This window comes from Pezoporus wallicus, unplaced genomic scaffold (assembly GCF_028554395.1).
Source record: "Pezoporus wallicus isolate ANWC-B61680 ecotype Strahan unplaced genomic scaffold, APGP_CSIRO_Pwel_v1 contig_3058, whole genome shotgun sequence".
Taxonomy (NCBI): Eukaryota; Metazoa; Chordata; class Aves; order Psittaciformes; family Psittacidae; genus Pezoporus; species Pezoporus wallicus.
The window spans coordinates 3,033,083-3,053,761 of NW_026641153.1; the positions used below are offsets into that span (position 1 = coordinate 3,033,083).

The window sequence follows — 20,679 nt, forward strand, 5'->3', positions numbered from 1 at the left end:
TTAAGGTCCTTTCCAACCATAATTATTCTATGATTCTATGATTTTACACCACCAATATCTAATATTAAACATTATCTTTCCAATTCTTCATACCTTAACTAGGTACCCTTTGTCCTTTCATCAGTCAAGGTATATATTAGATATATGTAAGCTTGTGAAAAGCAATGTAAAGAGGAAAGTAAAACGGGGAATGAATACCACTTCGGCAAAGGGACAGAAGGAATGATATATGTGGCATTTAGGCTATCTGATTATAGAACTACTTTCTTAGTCTCAGCTTCCTGACTTTTAAATGAAGACTGTATCACTGAGGTCATTCAGATTATAGAGAGAGCCCTCTCTGGTCTGAGTGGTTAGTTTACTTGAGCAGCCTGTGACAAATGCTGTATCACTACAAACTGACAGCAATGATGTGGATGATAATGTGTAAGAAGAGCCATGAATACTAAAGACAGTTGTATTTAATTTTAGACTTAAATTTTTAAAGATAATGCTATTACTCGTACTGTTTAAGATATTCTTGGCTTGGAAGGAAAATCAGTTACGTAGGTGCTTTCTCCCTTAATGCTATTCCAAATATTCAGATATAGCACAGTTTCACTAAAATATATTGATTCTAAGCCATTTGTGTTAATTCAGTTGTGAAGTTTTTTGTTCATATCTACTAAATATTCATGGCCACAAATTGAGATAATCCGTTTCCTGCCTCTGCTGGTTGTGGAGAGTGGTTTGTAGCTGTCCTATATATGACAGTGTTTAACACAGTGAAAGACTGTTACCTTGTCCAGCTTTGGTCTTATTTCTAGATGAACACAGCCAGCCCCTTCAGTCTTTCAACAAATACCTTGTTATCTATAATTTATAACCTTTCTCTTTTGCTCAACTTTGAATTTTTTCAGCCTCTCTAACTCAAGTGGTGCTGACCTAAACTGCATGTATTATTATAGCTGAAGTGTTACCAACCACTGAGCAGGGTAGAACAATTACGTCACATATCCTATACACGCACAGGTTTTCAGCATTTCCCAGGAACACCACTGCCTTTCATGCAAACACTTCAGAATTTTAAGTCATATTAACTCTGAAATTTTGCAATTACACCTGAACATCTTCAGTACTATTATTGCCTAAACAGCTATATTGATTTTTTTCTTTTGTATCTGTAGCGTCTGTATCATTACTGAATTTGATTTTGGAGCATTGCTTTGAATTACAATTCTGCTTTCCAAAGTAATTTTGTTTCCTATATTGGTCTACAAATGCTAGATGAGTGCTGTCTCCATTCTCTAAATTGCAACTGAATTATTAAAGAGTCAAGCTTATGACAAACCATTGCTTGACCTACTTAAAAATGCTTTCCAGTTTTACAGTGACCAATTTGACCTAAGATATCTTAACTTTCTTTTTTTCTTTTAATATAAAATCACTGACGTAGAAAACCAATGCCTGAATAGAAGGATTTGGAGGATCAGAACAGAGGTAAAGTTAGTTCTAACATGAGTGAGTCTTAATTAAACCAAAACCAAATCCAAAACAAAAAAAAAAAAAAAACCACAAACCCCCAAAACACAACACTCTCCAAAACCCAAAGTAACCCCAAAAACCTGTTAGGTGTTATTAGGCCACACTGCGGTTTGAAACACTGATAGCCAGTATTTCTAGAGACAAGTAAAACTTCAGATCTCTGATAAACTATCAATGAAGGTAATAATGCAGTGGTGAGTATTAAGAACACACACATATCTAGCCCAAAGATTACTGGCTACCTTCATTTCTTTTTTTTTATTTTTTTTTTTTCATTTGGGAGTGCTCATATGGGGCACATTTAGCTCTGCAGATATTTTTCATATTTTTTTCCTTAAGGAAAAATAGAAAGTTTTGAAATTTTTAGTACCTCATATGCTAAAAATAAATTTATCTCCAGTGATAAGTATGTCCTGAAGAAAGTATGCCTAGGTATTGAAATTTCATGGAGATGCACCCCTTTAAATTCTAAGGAGTTGATTGAACAGAATAATATCTCAATAATGGCATACTGTGAACTCTTTCTAGAAAAACATCCCCAAACCAAAAAGCAAGGAGAATTTTAAATGCCCTGATTTGTGTTAAAGAAACACCCTAGAAGCCTCGTATGCAGAGCAAAGGTAACAATTTGGACAGTGGAGAATGAGAGGCATACAGAACACTTTTTTACTGTTCTCAGTATTTTGTTGCATTTAATTATACGTGATCACAATTTTTTTTATGTACTGTGGTTCTGTTTTGGGATTTTTTAGTAATCTTCATATAGGACATATGAGCTATCATGGGGTTTTGCCAGCCCTGGATCACTTCCAAGCAATGTGTAATCACATTTGGCTGATCAAGGCAACATCAAGACAAAACCTAAAAATATTTTAATAAAATTATGTGAAAAAGCGTTGGAATTAAAGCTTGCATTTTGTTGAGAGATGAAGTCTGGAATACTTTGACAAGAACAAATTGGTCTTCCCTAGTTAGTGATCCTTAGTTTGCAGAGAGGTTTGCATGCATGCAAACTAGATTCACACGGGAGAAAAGTAAGAAGCTCTGTTCTAAGTGTATGTTGGATGTCCTCAAATCCCAGTAGGGAAAACCAGTCCAAATCAATGACTGGCTCCCTTCAAGCAAAACAGTATACTCTAGCAGATACTTTAGCATGGGCTACTTTGAGTTATCGTTCTGCTTTTACTGTACCAACTTGCTAACATAGTATAGGCAGTGCTTCCTTTCTATGGAAGATTTTATAGACATTGTTCCTTTTTGGAGAATTTATTCTCATTTGCTCAGTGCAATATGATTTTCCTCACTCATAGCTGCTCATAAAAGTAGACAGAATAAAAGGCAGGAAGACAAACTCATCAGCAGAACATGTGGAATGCGCTCTTGATTCAGTCAAGCAATTACACTAGTAATTTTACCTTCCTACTACATATTCAGACTAACTGCAGTAATCCATGCCTTGATAGGAGATGCAGGTCTGAAGTAAAACAGCCAAAGTAGGCCAAAACTTGCTAGTTGGCATGTGCCTCTCAGTCATTCTTCCATGCCTGCTTGGTTCTGCTGTGTACATTTATATGCTTTATTTCTCACTTTAAAGCAGGGAACATGGTATTAGCTTATATCTCCACACCCAAAAACTCAAAGTATTCCTAAAATGCATAACAACAATAACCAAGATAGCCGGAAATGAGGGGAAAGATATTACTGGACCTTCACTCTTATTTGTCATATTTATGGAAGATGAAAGAGCAAGGGATTGGATTTGTTGGCCAGGGGTGTTTTTTTTTTAATGTGTATATAACAGCTGGCTTAAGAGGAAGATGGGTAAGCTGACAGCAGGTGAGAAAATGCCCAACTGACAGAAAACCTAGCTCTCTGTCAACTCTGCCATAAAACTCATGCTTTATAAAAGATTATTAAGGATCCCTTTTGAAAGCAAAAGAGTGAATAGCATAATAATTTTACATTATGTGGGAATGTCCTTTGGTTGAATAGAGAAGATGTGAAATCAACTAATATAAAAGTATCAGGCAAGACAGACTGACCCAGATAAATGTGCTTTAGAAAATAATGTTTATACAATATGTTAACCAAATGTGGAGTAGTTCTTCTGTTTCGAAGATCTGTCAGATGGAAAAAAAAGACACCTCATTTGAATCATAGAAATGTTATTCCAAAGGATACAGCACAGGAAGTAATGGAGTAATGCATCCAGCTCTGGGGCTCCCAATACAAGGACACGGACCTGTTGGAGCAAGTCCAGAAAAGGGCTACAAAGACAACCAAGGGGATGGAGCACTTCTCTTATGAAGACAGACTGAGAAAGTTATGGTTGTTCAGCCTGGAGAAGACTCTGAGGAGACCTTAGAGCAGCTTCCAGTACCTTAAGGGGCCTACAAGAAAGCTGGAGAGGCGCTTTTGACAAGGGCATGTAGGGTTACAAGGAGTAATGGCTTTAAACTGAAAAAGGGTAGATTCAGATTAGATATTTTTATTAGCAAAAAATTCTTCACTATGAGGATGGTGAGTCACTGGCACAGGGCGTCCAGGGAAGCTGTGGCTGCCCCATTACTGGAAATGTTCAAGGCCAGGTTGGAAGGGGCTGGAATTGATTCTAGATGTTGGATCGACTCAGTTTCCAGTTAATTTGTCTGTAACATACAAAAAATTGTGTGACAATATTCAAACACAAAAGGAACTCAGTAGGTACATCTACACCTTCTTTGGATTGCTGGCCTGAATTCAATCTCAAAATAAGATCACCCTGTTCATGGGCAATGATGGGCCAACCAGCCTCATAAGTAGTTGCAGGGCACTCTTCAGGGATTCAGAAACCTGTGGGTAAGACAGACCCACATATGCAGCTCACAAACTACATGCAGACCATATGAATCATGTAAATCAGGCTGCTTCCAGGCTGTTCTTTAAGACTGGCATATGCATAGCCAAAATGAAGGACCAGTTGTCACCAGTGCCTGAAGAAGAGTTCCATTAAACCACAGCCCACAGATACCACTCAGAATCAAATGGGAAAAAAAACCTGCACAACTTTGCACTTTAAATCTACGTCATTCTAATGCACTACCAATGATGGTTCCTCATTCAACACCCATCTGTACTTAAACCCAAATAGCAGCTGTTTCTGCAAGAGGTAATGACTCTTTTATGTTGAAATTTAACTTTTATATAAAGCAAAATGTTCTTCCTTTTTTTCTGAACTGAATCATGGGTCTAAAATGGAAAATTAAAGTCACTGAATTAAGACTTTTGCAGTTACAACCATGTGACCACCCATGCCTCAGATCCCAAGACACTTCAGAATAGTTTACAGTAACTGTAAAAGTTATAACAAAGTACCAAACCCTTCTAGCTGGAATTCAGGCCGGATAACAAGAAAACATGGTAAACATCAACTTCTTGTGCTCTAACAATTGCAGAAACCTGTTACCTGCCATTCTGGCATGACACTAATAAACAAACCTCTTCTCTGCTTCTGAAGAAGGTAAACAAACAGAAATACCCAACCTCAAAAACAGGTAATTATCCCTATCTTTATTCATTACCCAAGAAGAACATTTCTCATTGAAATATAAGTTGGGTGATCAGCTTAGACCTGAATAAACAAGCAAAACATCATGGATATGATATATGGAAAGTTTTAATTCTACTGGGAGCAACTACTCTGTTTCCTCTCTTCAGTGCCCAGATGTATAACATGCCTAGCACAGCAAATGGCAGCCCAAATCACTGAAATCCTATCCTTCAGTTTTAGAATTGAAAGTTTTAGGATACCATAGAAGATAAAAAATAGTTATACAGATTTGTGTGCTTTGTTTTCATTACTTCTAAATTTATGCTATTAAACACATTTACAGCTATAAAATCGGTAAAAAATCACTACAGCAATAGATGAAGTCCCATGATTCTTATCTAAATAAAGCAGACTCTTTAGGGATTTTGCTTGAAATCATGACCTTTTTTAGTACAGTATAAGGATTTCAATTATATTTACCTTACAAATATGGCAACCCACATTAGCTAAAAAATTCAAAAAAAGTCTTTGTTAACACTCTTAATAAACAGATTGATAGAATTTGTTCTAAGTGTTGAAGCTTAAATGTACAGTTTCTACCCTGAAGCTGACAGGCTGTTGACAGATGTGTCTTTGCATTAGCTTCATGAATACAAAATTTCTGCTGAGTCTTTATGCACTGCTTAGCTGTAGATGTTGTATGTGTGTGACAACCCATGTGCAAGATCTTCTGCAATTTGCTTTTGTTTAGCTGAGCAAGCATTTTGCATCCAAAGTAAAAAGGAAAACAACTTCCATCTTTGATTACACATATGCAGTGTGCACAAGTGCCCAAGTTGACTCTGACTGGCATGTGACTTGATTCTGTAATGCAGTGGTGTAATGTTATTTCTTTATTAAACTAGACAGGTACTCACAATTTCTTATTGCTGCTGGACAAAATTCAATCTCCACTTCCAAAGTCTACTAACACTTTCCAGTGCCCTCATGGAAACCATTACTAGGGCTTTGCACTCTGTGGAATCCTAGCACACTGGACTGCTGGACAGTCTATCAAAATCAAGGCTAGAGAGCTCACTGCCAGTGGGAGCTCAAGCGGCACAAAGCTCACAAAACAGGAAAACCAGGTATCTTTGCAAAATACCAATTCCAGGTGGGTGGCTTCCACAATGTTTTTGGTGCTGACAACCCATAGCTCACACTTTTTCTTGGACACAGCTACACTTGATTACTAATGTACATCACAGAAATGGATAGCACATAAGAACTACCAGCTAGGACATAATGGAAAACAATACTTTCACTTTGGATGAATAGTAAGCCATCGTTTATGTTCATTCAATAGCTGTTCATATAGAGCCAATGACTATGATAGACAGTAAGTGAAAATGCAATGTAAACATATACCTTATCTGAAAATTAAATTTGCATCATTAAAAGCAATATTATCTGGATACTTATTAGGTGATTAGCTACTGGGTTATTTTTCAGCCTTTCAGACTAGATTAGATAAAACATTTTAATACCTTCCTATAAAAGGTACATTAAAAAAAAATTGTATTCAAAGCAGCAGTTCAAAACCATACAGAGCTAACTTAATCATCTTTGTCACAATCTCCATAATCTTTTCTCTTGAAATATTGTAATGTTGTACATGAATGATGAAACTGCACTGCCTGAGGCACAAGGTATCATTTCATTGTAAGACTTAGAAAAACACCAGTTTTATTTCTTTCCTTTTAGCCCCACTGATTGCATAAGGAACAACTTTTTTGATAAACTGTCATAAAAAAAGCCTGTGAAACATACACATGAACACATGAACACCCTTTTCACCTGCAGTATTTATGAATGCAAAGACATAACCCTGAAACAAGAACTGCTAAAAAAGTGATGGGATATTCATTCATGCAAAGAATATTCATATACACACTCCATTTCCGTAAGGTAGTGAAAGAACAATCTTTATTCTTTGATGTTCAGCTCTAGTAACTTCTCCTTTCCAGAATGAGATGTTTCACAAGTTTTTCTGCACTGAACTTTACTCTTTGACTGCCATAACTGATTCTTTCTACCTTTCCCTTTCTATAATTCGGCAATTAGGATCTCTCCAGTCAGGAGGCACAAAAGTATACAGAGAGAATCAACAAAGACTTCAACTATTGTGGGCACTGTACAAAGAAAGAATGATAAAACATTCCCAGTGTCAAAATTATTTTTTAAATTATCCAAAAGCTATCCTGTATTTAAATTTGAGTATAACAATGATGTGTTGCTACAATTATACCATTCTAAAGCTGAAAAAAAAGTTAAAAAGGTTTATGCTTTGCCAACAGTGACACTGTGTATGCTACTTTTAGGAAGAGCTTTCGAGTGTGGCAAAATGTACAAAAGAAGAAATCACTATCCACTCTTTCCTGAGCTTCCAAGATGATACAGTCCTAAAATCAGGTTCTCAGCTAGTATAAACATATAGATGTCCAAACATATATCATCCATCATGGATGAAGTTATCATCTGTCAAAGTATACAATTCATATCAAATATATATGTATCTATGAAACAAGTGAACTGAACAATTTGTCTTCAGGAACAGTTTCACTACACTGACATTTTACAATATTATACCTACTCTCCAATGTGTAGTAGAAGCCAGTACACTTGAGTAACATTCTTGAAGATGCGATTCCAGTCTACATGAAACTTTAGTACTTGTGCTACAGTTTCCCCAGTGTACTAACCCTGCAATAGCAAATTATGTTTATATGGGGTGCCAATGTCATGACCACAGTTATCCCTTCAAAACTCTTAAGTACCGTTTTCCAATCGGTTGCAGTATTTAATATCTGTACAAATATGTGAAGATGCAGAAACTGCTTACAGTGGGAGCCTTGGAGGGCATAATCAGCTAATTCTGCATTTGAAAGCTACCACAAATCACTAAATACAAAGAATAAACCCTCTTTATTCTATCCAGCCCATACTAATCACTCATGCATTTGCACATGACTGAATATAAGATAGAATTGCTGAAGAACTTGAATGGCAACTCGTGCAGACCTCTGACAAATAAGATACTGACCCTGCAACTGAAAGAAGGGAATGGACTTGGACAAAAGGACAACCAAGAACATGTTAAATTATAAAGGATTTTTTTTTTTTTTTTTTAGGCAGGACTTGTTTCTCTTGCTAATAAATAACATACTGGTTCCCAAATCAGAAATCTTACTTCTCATTTCTCAAGGAAAAGGAATACTGCAGAAATGAAAACTTTGTCCTGATGATGTCAGCCTTATTCAAAATTGCCTCCTCTAACCTCACAAGGAACAGCCCTCAACACTTGCATAACTTCTTGATAATCCTCCTTATCCAAAACAAACAAACACATGGCTTTTTGGTATGAGAACTTTTGGTGTGGGAGACAGAAGATTACCCACTGAGTCACAAATAGACAAGAAACCTCATGAGGGTTAAAAAGGACAGCTAACTAAGGTAATTATAAATCTGGTGTTAGCTACTTCTCAGAAGGCACATGCAGTAATTTCAAGGTAAATGCACTTCAGACCATGCCACAAGAGCTGAGTATGCTTAGAAGGAAAATGGTTTTCATTTACTTAATGAAAATGGATTAGCGCTAACCACTTTATGTAAAACCTGAAGAGCCTTCCAAATTCTGAACAAGAATTTGTTGTGCTTTTTCCCTGAATCTTAGTAAGAACGTAATACAAATTCTTTTAATTCCAGGGAAAGCAATGAAGCAAATAACCATTACTTTAGATAGCAGATGTTCCTTGGGACTTTTTAGCAAGGTGAGCAAAAAGACTACATTCACGGGTACTGCAAATGACTGTGTCAGCCCTCATGCTGTACTGATAACTGTAGAATTGCATATTAAAAAAAGAATAAAAAAAAAAAAAAGAAAGCAAGTACTTCTTACCATGTAACCCTCAGTGTACTGAAACTGAGCTCTTGAACTGTCTTCTGCTGTGGGACTCAGGGGCTTAGGGTCAGACATAGAGCGTTGCATCATCTTTGCTGCCTTTGGGCTTGATGGAGGAACCTTGGCAATGTCAGCATGCAGCATCTTCTGAGGGCTGATGTCATCAGTGATGGGTTTTTCATAGGGTACAAATGCTGACTCTATAACTTTGCTCGGTGAAACCGGTGAAATGGGTGAATAGAGAACTTTGGGAGATTTGGGAGGGGAAGGGACTACCTGGAGTGTGGAGTCTGGACGAAGGTGGGATGAGTATCCTATCTCTAATGGTGTTGGGCGTTTTTTATCTTTCTGAGGAGATGAAGCTGACAGATATGGGGGACTTTGAGTATCTGACTCTGTCTCAGTTTGACATCCCAAACTTTCTCCTTTATATGTCTTTTCTGGAGCTGAAATGTGTTTTATGATTTCAACCTTAGCATCCAATCGGGCCCTGACTGAAGGTGTTCTTATTGTTCCTACGGGTTCTGTTTGTACTGAAATCTCTGCCACTGTCTGAACTGCAATACTAGATACTTTAGAGAATTGTTTAGCTTTGTCTACCTCAGCAGTACTCTCACTGTATTTCCCTACACGAGGCTTCCTTCTGGATCTGCTAGAAAGATCCCATTCATCTTGATCTTCATCATCTGTCTGAACACTCGTATCAACACTTTTCTTATTTCTCCTTCTCCTGTTTGTATAACCTCTGTCTGCTCCGTCTTCATCATCAGTTTGTACTCCACTGTCCACTATCTTTTTGAAGCACCGGGGCTCTCCTTCCAGGGTCTCCTCAAGCTCCTCATATGGACCACGTAATTTTGGCATAGAACTTCTCTTTTTCAACTGCTTTTCCTCTCTAACATCAATATCCTTAAGAGACATTTCTGAAGCAGAGCTTAGGATACTAGACCTGGGTATGTACTGGGTAATGCCATCAGACTGTACTGTATACCATGTTTGGCTTTGTGGAATTTCAATACCCAGGACTCCTGAAGCTGTAGTAGTTGCATCATCAGCAGGCCAAAACTGGCCATTTTCTGTGGTTGCATACTGTCCTTCCAAAAGTGTTTGATCTGTGGTAGTTTGTGGCGAACCAGTTCCTGAAGGGTCATAACCATACTGATATATTTGACGAATTTTTTGCTCCTCTAACTGTTGGTGGAGCTGTTGTTGAAGTTGTTGGAATTGCTCAAGCTGCAACTGCTGCTGGGCTAATGTCTCTTGCCTCATCATAAACTGAGCTTGTCGCTCCTCTTCTTGCTGAAATAGGAGATGATGTTTCATGGATTGCAACTCCTCAAGCTTTTTTTGCACCATAAACTTTTCTTGTTCCCTAAATCTTTGAATTTCCTGACGTTCCCATTCCAGCTCTTCTGCAAAGCGCTGCTGCTTAATTTTCTCAAGCTCAAGAAGTTCCCGTTCCAAATCAAGCTGCTGCTGTTTGCCTTCTTCAGGGGCAATAAGAAGGGCAACGTCATCTTCAATTACATCTGTATAAACTCCAGATGCTGTAGTTAAGGTGGGTATCAAGCTGGTTGGCTCAGTGGTAATAGTTTCTATAGTAAGAGGCGGTAACCCTGTCTCCATATCAATGGAAGTAATTGCACTATCTTTTTCAGCTGCCACTGTCGTCAAGAAACTGTATGATCTTGGGAGGGGCTGGCTTTGTTGCAAAGTTGATAAAGAGGGCACCGAGTCAATTGTCTGGAGAGTAGGTAAATCTCTGACAGATGTACTAAAAATAGAACCGGGTTGTGTAGTGATGGCAAATGTGGATGGGATTGGAGTTGCTACTGAAGAATAAACAACACCATTGGATGATCTTAAAACACTTCCAACGCCAAACTGGGAACCCAAAGATGATACCATTCTTGCCTGGGAATACTGCGGTGTACTGAGCCCGATGCCCGAAATCCCCTGCCGAGTCTCTGGATAAGGACCAGTAGTCTTGCTTGAGTAATCCATAACCTCACCTGAAATTACAGGGCAAAGTTACAGTCCAGTCCCACAAAAGAATGCTGCTTTGTGGATTCTGAAAGTCATCCCATCTTGATGAATTAAATAGGAAGGGAAAACTGCATGCAAATCTTCAGGTTAATGATCTACTTTAGATGTGAAGGAAACAGCATTTCTGAACATGCAGGCACATGCAGGCACGTCTGTGCAAAACACATATGTGAAATGAAGAAATGAAAAATGTGTAATCCAGAATAATTTGTCACATTGTCCAAAAGAAGACAAAACAACAGAAGGAGGGGAAAAAATAATAATAATAAAAAAATTATCCTGAAATGAGGTGAGGAACATCAAAATTATATTTCAAAGAAAGATCTGCTGCTGTGTCATACTGACCTGTAGTAACTCTTCCAGAAGTAAGATCTACTGCTGCATCAGTTGCCCCAACACGATAATCAAAGCTATTCTTGCTTTTGTATGCAAACAGTCCAGCTTCTGATAAATTTGTGTCAGACATGGATGGTTTCATACCTCCAACTCCTCGGTAGCCATAGGACCCTGAACGATCATACTGATAATGGTCATCTCTGTAACCAAAGCGATCTTCAGGAAGTGTAGTTGGTGGCTGCTGTGCTGTACAGCTCCTACCAAATGGCAATTTATAAACCACATCACAGCAGACAGCTCTTCTCCCTGCAGTCAGATCCACAGGCTTTTCATCATCTTCTATCACTGTTGTTATGATACCTGAAGTAGTTTCATCCATTGTTACTACTGTTCTGTGGGATTTTGTAGTGCTAAGATCAACTGCTCCACTCTCCATGGGCTCCTGAGGAGTGGAGAGATCAGTCCAACCATTTGTAACACCAACAGGTGGTACAGTAACAGGCTTTGTAGTAGCCCATGTCACCGCATGGGTTGCAGTACCTAGGGATAAATTTATTGGCACTTCATCTCTACCTGCAGAGAATGCCTGGCTGCCTGTTACTCTGTATGCAGGCTCAAAATGCTTTGCTGTTGTTAGCTGCAGTGGTGTTGTCATCGCATGCCCCAGATCCACAAGGCTGTCTGTACTGGAAGTGTAGCTTACAGTGGCAGTGCAGGTCACTACAGTTACTGTCTCAGTGACTACAGACAGAGAAGGATCAGCAACACATGTACTAAGATTTATTATAGCTGGCTGGACAGTACTTACTGGCCTCCCACATGTATCACTTGGTGGCATTTGCCTTCTCAAGTCCATGGAAACAGCAGACAGATCCATACAACTATCTTTCATTTCGATATCCATCTTAGACAAAGTGCGAAGATCTATGACATCGCCCAGTGGATGGAATCTTCCGTTCTCTCTATACCTTGGTTGATCTCCTATGTGTAGTGGCTCTGGAGGTATAGTAATAGCGACACTATCTAAACCAAAACCAGGCACTGGGCCTTTAACCACAGACACTGTGGTCTTGGTTACCTCTGTTGTTACTACTTCTGATTTTGAACTAGGCATTTTTTTGAAAAGTGACTGTGTTGTGGCTGGAATAGCTTGCAAAGCACCTGAAACATACATACTCTGATCTACCATACTTTGAATTTCCATAGTTTTCAAGGGTGGAGTAAAAATTGGTTGCATAGGCTGGGGAATCTCTTCTTTAGAAAGTGGTTCTAAAGGCCAGCTGGTAACAGCCTGACTAGTTATAGCTTCTGTGGGAGTTCCAGGCTCAGATGGCAATGTGATGACAACATAGGTTTCCTGTGAGGGTTTTGTCAGCCTTGGTGAAGATTTGTTAGAATGTGGAGACAAAGGGGAAGTGGGAGATGCTATTTTGTATTCAGTTGCAGGGACCAAATTCAGAGTCATACTTGAAGTCAATGGCAAACCTATTGGCTTGGGCTGCATTTCTGCTGGCTTATGAACAGCTATGGGGAGTGGAGGAACTGCTGGTTTAGGAGCAATTGGAGGTTTAGTTACTTCAGTGGGCCTGTGACTGAAAACAAGCCCTGCTGGAATGGAGGACGGTTTGGGTGGTACAGGAGGTGGTGTTGGGGTGTATGTTTTTGCGATAGGTACCACATGATTCTTTAATACAGATGTGGACTCCAGTATTGGAACATTTGTGACTGAAGGTACCACTGTGGGATCTGTTGCTGGTGGAGTCTTAATCTGTGGCTTCTTTTTGGGATAAATGGCTGGCTTGGGTAAAATAGGTGGAGGTAATGGTGGTGGAGGAGGTGGTGGAGGAGGAGGAGGAGGTAGGGGTGGAAAAGGTTGTGCAGGAGAATCCAAAGAAGAGCTTCTAAAAAGAGAGAATACTTTGGCTGTTATAGCAGGAGCTGAGGAAGGCACAGAGACCATGCTGGTCTTACTTACAACACTAGGAGTAGGTACAGAAGATATTTCTGATGCAGGCTCTGTAACTGGTACTGACACTATACATACAGGTGGCTGCTCAGATGTAGTGCTAGTTAAATTAATCCTTGTCATATCAACACCCAATTCTTCATGTGAATCTTCCTGATGAATTTTGACAATGCCAGCCTCTATTGTACTTTTGATTTTCCTAGCTGCTTCCTCTTCTGATTTGGAGGTATCAAAGGTAATGGTATCAGCTGCATATTGCTTGGGTTTTATAAGTGTAGTTGCCATTACTGAAGGTGCAGTTTCAGGCAAACAAACTGCAGGTTGATCCACACTTTGCTTATCTGATGCTATAGATGGCTTTTTAGTGGCTTCAGTAATAGATTCATAAGGCATGCTCACTTCAGAGTACTCTTTTGCAGATGTTAAAGGAACTTGGGTTATTATCCTGACACCTTCAGAATCTGCTAGCTTACATACAGCATCTGCTGTATCTACATAACCTGTGGTTGCACTGTCTATAGGTGATGAGCTATCTGTGGTACAAACTGAAGATGTAGATGATGTTAAGGAAGCAGTATCAGAAGGTAATATTGATGTAGCACCTTCTGATGTCTCAGAGTATGTCAACATTGATGTTTCATGAGAAATTATTTCTTGAATTTCTCTGGCATAATCTGTTAAGTATTCATCTTCCATTTCCTCTGCTGTAAAATGCTGTGTTATTTTAACATCTGGAATAGAAAGTGCTGTGCTACTGACGGGTGATACATCTGAGATTGCTGAAGTAGTGCTTGATGTTAAGGATGTACTATCCACTGTTTCTCCAACACTAGATACCTGTGTATCAGAAGTGGGAACAAAACCTGAAGCTGGTTGTGTTGGACTGGACCCTGGGGTTAGCTGCATTCTCTGTCTTTTCATAAGCTCTTCATAAGTAGCTTCTGCATCTAACAACTGCTTTTCCTCAGTGGTGGAAGTTACTGTGCTGTCTAATACAACTATTTCGTGACTTTCTGGGATAATGTAAGAACTAGAAACAATATCTTCTTGAGGCACCATAGAATGTAAAGTCTCAACACTATAGTAGTCTTTCTGTAGATCAGTAACTTTCTGTGGCTCCTCATACATCTGATCTGAAGCTCTTATTTTTTTCTCTTTACCTCTCTGTTGTATATACTCACTGCTCTCATCTTGTCTCATGACAAGATTAGTATCAATAGTTCCATTGTAAGTATCTTCTACTAAAGATTCATAAATGTAATCCTCTATTAACATTCCACCATATAAAGATTCTTTTTCAAATACTTCATCTTTTTCATTTGCAATTTGAAATGACTTGGACTTATGCATCATCTCCTCATATACCTCTTCAGCACTTTTCAATGTCTTTTGACCATTTTCTTCTTTTGGGAGTCCAATTGGTTGTTCATCTGTTGGTGAGTAGAGAGAGACAGCAGTAGGCAATTTGTAAACTTTTTGCACTTCTATTATTTTTTCTGGGCTTATCTCAAATCCTTCCGGATCTGACTCAATACTAGGTGAATATTCAGAACAGGAAGATCTGTGCAGCTCTTCCATTTCTGCTGCTTGTCGTAATTCTTCTGTTGGAGATGCATCTTCAATTGGAGAAAGATTACTTGGTGGAGTCTTTGGATGTTCCCTTCTTCTCTGAGCTCTGAGTTCATCCTTGTCCTTTTTAGATTTTTTGCTTGAACTTTTTCTTTGTTGCTGTTCTAATTCACGCTGTTTCTCTTGTTCCTTTAGCAGCTCCTCCTCTTCCCGTAGTTCTTCTTCTTCAGAAGAATCTTCGATAGTTGGAAGAAGAGGACCATGTGACCGATGTCTGGCTTTGCGCTGTTGTTTGCTCTCCCCTCCCAGTTTTTTGTGACTAGGACTGCTGTCACTGTCTTCATCAAGTGATGACACTGAAGTAGGAGACGTACCTGGTGTAAAACTAGAAGCATGTAAACTAGAAGACCCTTCTCCTCTAGATCTATCCTCTGGTGAATCTGTAAGACTCTCCATCTCTAGCTCAGGCTCTTCATCAAAATATAAAATACCTTTCTGCTGTTCAGATGCTTCAGAATATTTAGTTGTTATTGTACTATTTAATTCTATTGTTTTGAAACGCCGAAGGCCTCCTCCTCCAGTTACCACAAGTTCTTCACTGTCTTGACTTTTAGTTTCCCTGTATTTCGGCTCTGGGCTTTCATCAAATGTCTCATCATCGTCATCATGCCATGAATGTCTTCTTCCTGCATCCTCATCATATCCTGCACTGCTCTTCCGTGTCATTCTTCTATGTTTTCCAGCTGTTCCTTTGGCTTTGCTTTTCACTTCTTCTTTCCTTTGGCTTTCAGTTACACTGATCTCTTTGAGTTGGCTTCTAATGAACTCATCATCTTCAGAACCTGAGGCATCTTCATCGGCACTCATTTCTATAATCTGTTTTCTAATGAAGTCTTCCTCATCACCTGATCCCTGACTGTCATCTCGTTTATACTCATCACTGCTTGAAGAACCAATACTAGCTCTTCTTTTTCTCCTTGGGACAGGTGAGTTTTCACTCTCACTGCTGTCTTCCACAGAATCATAGCGTTGTCTTCTTGCCAATATGTCATCTCCTCCATCTCCTTCCTTGTAGTCTGCCCGGGAGGAAGCACTTCCCTTACCATCTTCTACAATAGTTCTTTCACATTCTTGAATAGCTTCTAAGTCTTCCTCATCTGAACTGTAAGATTCTGGAGTGACTGGCAAAGGTTTTGGTTTATGTTGATCCTTTGTCTGTTCCCCATACATTTCATAAAGCTCTTTGTTCTTCACAGATTTTTCATCAGAAAGTGTACTTGCCTGAGCTTCCAGAATAGATAGTACAGTACTTTCCAATTTAGCGAGATCTGAGGGGCTTTGTGGACTTTCTTGTGAAATAGTGTCTTTTTTATGTGATTCTCTGAGTAAATCCTTTTCATCACCGGGGATATGACTTGGAATTTCACCAAGTGAACTTGATATCCCATCAGAAGAATACCCGGTGTCACTCAGACCTTGTGGACTTTTCTGTTGCTGTGAGCTTGATGTGTCTGATTTGTCATCCTCCTTTTCCTAAAAAAATAAATACATACGTGTGTGTATATATTTATATATACATTCTTAATGTCTCCAGGCAATTAAACACATGTGGTTTGTTGTTTTTTTTTAAACATGAGTTAGTATCTCAGATGAAAAAAATATGATGTCAAGAATAATCATTTTAAACCATAAAAGGCTGAATACTAATTTTGTTCTTCAAAGCCATGAAAATACCATAAGTTCCTCAGATTTTGAGTTTTTGCATTGAATCTAAGTATGCTTCGCATGACTGTCCACTGAATTTACTATTTGCAATTGATTTTACTAGCTTTAAGATGAACTTGTATTTTTCAATATATCAAGCACTGCATTTAATTTTTTCCAGAACACTTACTGATGATAATCTATAATTTTTCATATATGCATGGGACAAATTGTTTTGAGATTAATTTAAATTAATACTTTAATTACCTTTGTTTCTAAACTGCCTACACAGTTCCAAATACAAAGTAATGTAGCTTGTCAAATGTCACTTGCAGTATTTCTGAGCTCTGCTCCTTTCTTTGCCCATTTAATATTTTCATAATTTTTAGCAATATGTCAATCATTTCAAATTTTAGTCCTAGGGTTTAGTTTTGTTGATACAAGTGTTATACATTGTACCATGCAACAGAATACATGGAGTATTGAAGCACTGTTTAACGCAATTTGGAATGTCCCCATATCTGCAGTTCAGCATTGCACGAATATTTCCTGAGTACCTCATAAAGAAGAAGATTCTCAGTACATTTGTAATGCAGAGGTAAGATACTGGTAGGGAAGTATAATTACAGTGAAGAAAGCATAATGGTCAGCTATTGATCAGAGGAAATGAGGAAGCAAAGAAGGCTTGCATACCTGACACAGCATCATAACTAGTGTTTTCCTTCTCCTCCCTAATTAAACACCCTTAGTCAATCTCCTAGCTTTCAGATCCTTCTATATAATTCTGAATGACATGCACCTCCATATCCTTCTTTAGATAACAAAAATACCAAAAATATCCTACAGCATGTATGCCCACACTGGAGTTCCATTCCGGCTTCTCTGAACTCTGTACTTGGTGAAAGTACCTCACCATTTGACTAACAGAACAGTTCGCTCTCCAAACAACAGGTCATCTGAGCTGTCAGCTGGCAATCTGATGAAGTGTCCTTACATCCACTAGCAATTTGAGAGCAAGCATCCCAAAGTCTGCTGATTTTAGAATCATAGAATCATAGAATAGTTAGGGTTGGAAAGGACCTTAAGATCATCTAGTTCCAACCCCCCTGCCATTGGCAGTGACACCTCACACTAAAACATATCACCCAAGGCTTCATCCAACCTGGCCTTTAACACCACCCGGGATGGAGAATTCACAACCTCCCTGGGCAACCCATTCCAGTGCCTCACCACCCTCACAGGAAAGAACTTCCTCCTTATATCCAATCTAAATTTCCCCTGTTTAAGTTTTAACCTGTTACCCCTTGTCCTACCACTACAGTCCATAATGAAGAGTCCCTCCCCAGCATCCCTATAGGCCCCCTTCAGATACTGGAAGGCTGCTATGAGGTCTCCACGCAGCCTTCTCTTCTTCAGGCTGAACAGCCCCAGCTTCCTCAACCTGTCTTCATACGGGAGGTGCTCCAGTCCCCTGATCATCCTCATGGCCCTCCTCTGGACTTGTTAATAATATGAAGTGATCTTCATATTTGTTATGGTCCTTAGTAATACAAATAGGCAGTATTTATCTTTACTAACCAAAGTCAATGACTTCTGAAGTACAGCAAACCATTTATTTAAAGCTTTAATTTACCAACTTGCTTGGCAAAATGCTGAATAAAAAAAATTACTATGGAATATATAAGAAAATTATTATAATAATTATAATTAAAATTTATGCTCAAGTTGGTATCAGTTACAAGCATTTTCAAATATTTATGCATAGAAAAGTTATTTTTAATGCTAAAATATCATAAACCAAATATTTGTTATTGTCAGTTATTTTATTTTTAGAAAACAGCCAGTTTTTTTCTTTATTTAATTTATATTTAAAGTACCCGTTCTTGCCTATAGGCATACAGCTTTGCACATCACCCTACACTAAAACATTAATATTACAGTAATCTAAGAATTAATATTTTATTAAGTGATATCTATTTAACTTTAGTAATTAGTTACATACTTTGCAAAATCAGATACTACCTTGAATATAAAGTACATCTTTTGTTACCAATATTGTACCCAATATGATAAACCCAGATACCTGACATCAGAGCAAAATCCACTGCAATTAAAAATCAAGTATGATTGATAACGACATCATATTTCTAAGGACAACTCTAATCATAAGGCTGTAGTTAATATATAAATACGGAGAAGCCTACAGTTCTCCAAACAAATAATGGCAGATTGCATTTTTGTTCCCTTTATTAAAGAAGAGAGTGTTTAAGGGGAAAAAACAAACATTGTTCAAGCTCAGAAGGTCTCCTAGGAATTGATGGACAGACTGCATCAATCTAGTGAAAGTAAACGTGTCAGATTTTGGTTCTCCCCAGGGAGATGAAGTGATATAGTCACTTTTAAAGAAGCGATGCAAGGCTTCAGCTAAATAGTTAAGCTCAGAAATAGGTAGACAACACTTGGTCATGGAACAGCTTTAGCCATTCTCCTTGTAATTTGTGATGATGCCACTATCTGTCTTTTTTGTAGTATCTAGTCAATGACCAAACCAGGGGTGATGGGAATACTGGTATTGCCTGTCCTGTAGTTGAACCTCTGTATATGCCATTACATTGCTGCTAACAGGAAACTGAATATAGGAAAAACTAATATTTGTACAGTAAGAGAAAGAAAAATATCTACAATAAGGAGGGCCTTCCTTTATCACTAGAAATAATTATATGGGAAAATCCAACTTTTTAAGAAAGAAATATGAATACCACAATATGGATATATTTTCTATTATGTGTAGCTATCTGCCCCATGATGCGCCATGCAAAAATTATCCTGCACATCACATTTTGAGATCATATGCATGTAACTTACAATAAATAATACTTGGCCTTTGTGCTTCTTTACCCTTTTTCCTGCAGTCTGGGAACTAGGCTATTGTCATTAGCTATATCTGCTCTTAAAGGACTGCTAATTTATTTTCCACAGGATTGGCCATCACATCTACAAAGACAGCATCTTTGTCAAACTTGTAAACATTGATATCTGTGGTTTTTCAAGAAGCATTCTACAGATTGTACCGGATCAAAACTTTAGCCTCTCCATGCCTTTTTTTTTTAATTAGTGAAAAATGTGGATAATATTATTTACTTACCTCATTTGAATACTACAAGAGTTAATAATTACTATTTGCAGAGCTGTGGATATAAAACGGCATCAGCACTTTGTCAAGTGCAGAAAGTGTTAGGTTTTCCCTGGCACCCCTATTTAAAAATACAACTACCTGAAAGCCTTCCTAAGATTCTGTCCTGAAAGACATATAAAATATATTCTTAAATTTCTATATATTGTTCTTTACCCACTGAAATGGAATCAATGTCTGATATCTAAGTTTTTATCTCCTCTTCTGCTTCTGTCACATACTGTTTTGGGAAGAATTGTTAGAAGGATGTTTGAGGCAAAGCACAGAGAATATTGAAATACTTAAAAAAAACAAAAAAGTCAGTAATATGATATAGAAGTGAGGTGAGGCACCAGCCCTTTTTTTAAATTAACAACTTGAGCTCCTTCTTAATTTTTTAATTTAATTTATTTTTTTTAGGATTTTTCCAATGAGAAAAAAGAGGAAAAAGGGGTGGGTGGGTGGGTGGGGGGGGATGATTTTTGTGTAAAATAAGTTATGCCTTTTTCATTCCCTCAATTCTGTTTTGTATTTCAGAATGTTCAAATTTTAAAAATACATAGAAGCAGATATATATGGATTGCTTGGTTTTTTTTACGAAACTTCTGCTTTATAACCTATAAGTAAGTGCTTCAAAGTCTGATAACAAGAGCAAAAGAAAGATAATCCCTATTTATGGTATTGCTCAAGAAATACTAATTTCAGTTAGAAGGCAGTGGGGAGAATTAAAATATAAGTGAAATAAGAGTGAAATATGTGTGCGCCACATTTGAAATAACTAATCAATCTACAGTTAAAGTCTGTTGCTGTCAGAGATGGAAATCCAATATATGTATCTCAGATTTGTTCAGAGTATAATATGCTTTCACGTCCTTATAGAACATAAAAATGAC

At 38.0% G+C, this 20,679-nt stretch overlaps 1 protein-coding gene across 9 annotated transcripts in view; it reads right to left on the reverse strand.

Annotated features, from left to right (window-relative positions):
• Positions 1-20,679, reverse strand: part of PCLO (piccolo presynaptic cytomatrix protein) — a 356,344-nt gene that overhangs the window by 164,457 nt on the left and 171,208 nt on the right. For all 9 annotated transcript variants that reach the window (XM_057422563.1, XM_057422567.1, XM_057422564.1 and 6 more), the window contains exons 5-6: positions 11,385-16,443; positions 8,991-11,005 (exon numbers count right to left, since the gene is read on the reverse strand). In XM_057422563.1, the coding sequence (XP_057278546.1) occupies positions 8,991-11,005; positions 11,385-16,443 (7,074 nt within the window). The remainder of the gene's footprint in view (positions 1-8,990; positions 11,006-11,384; positions 16,444-20,679) is intronic.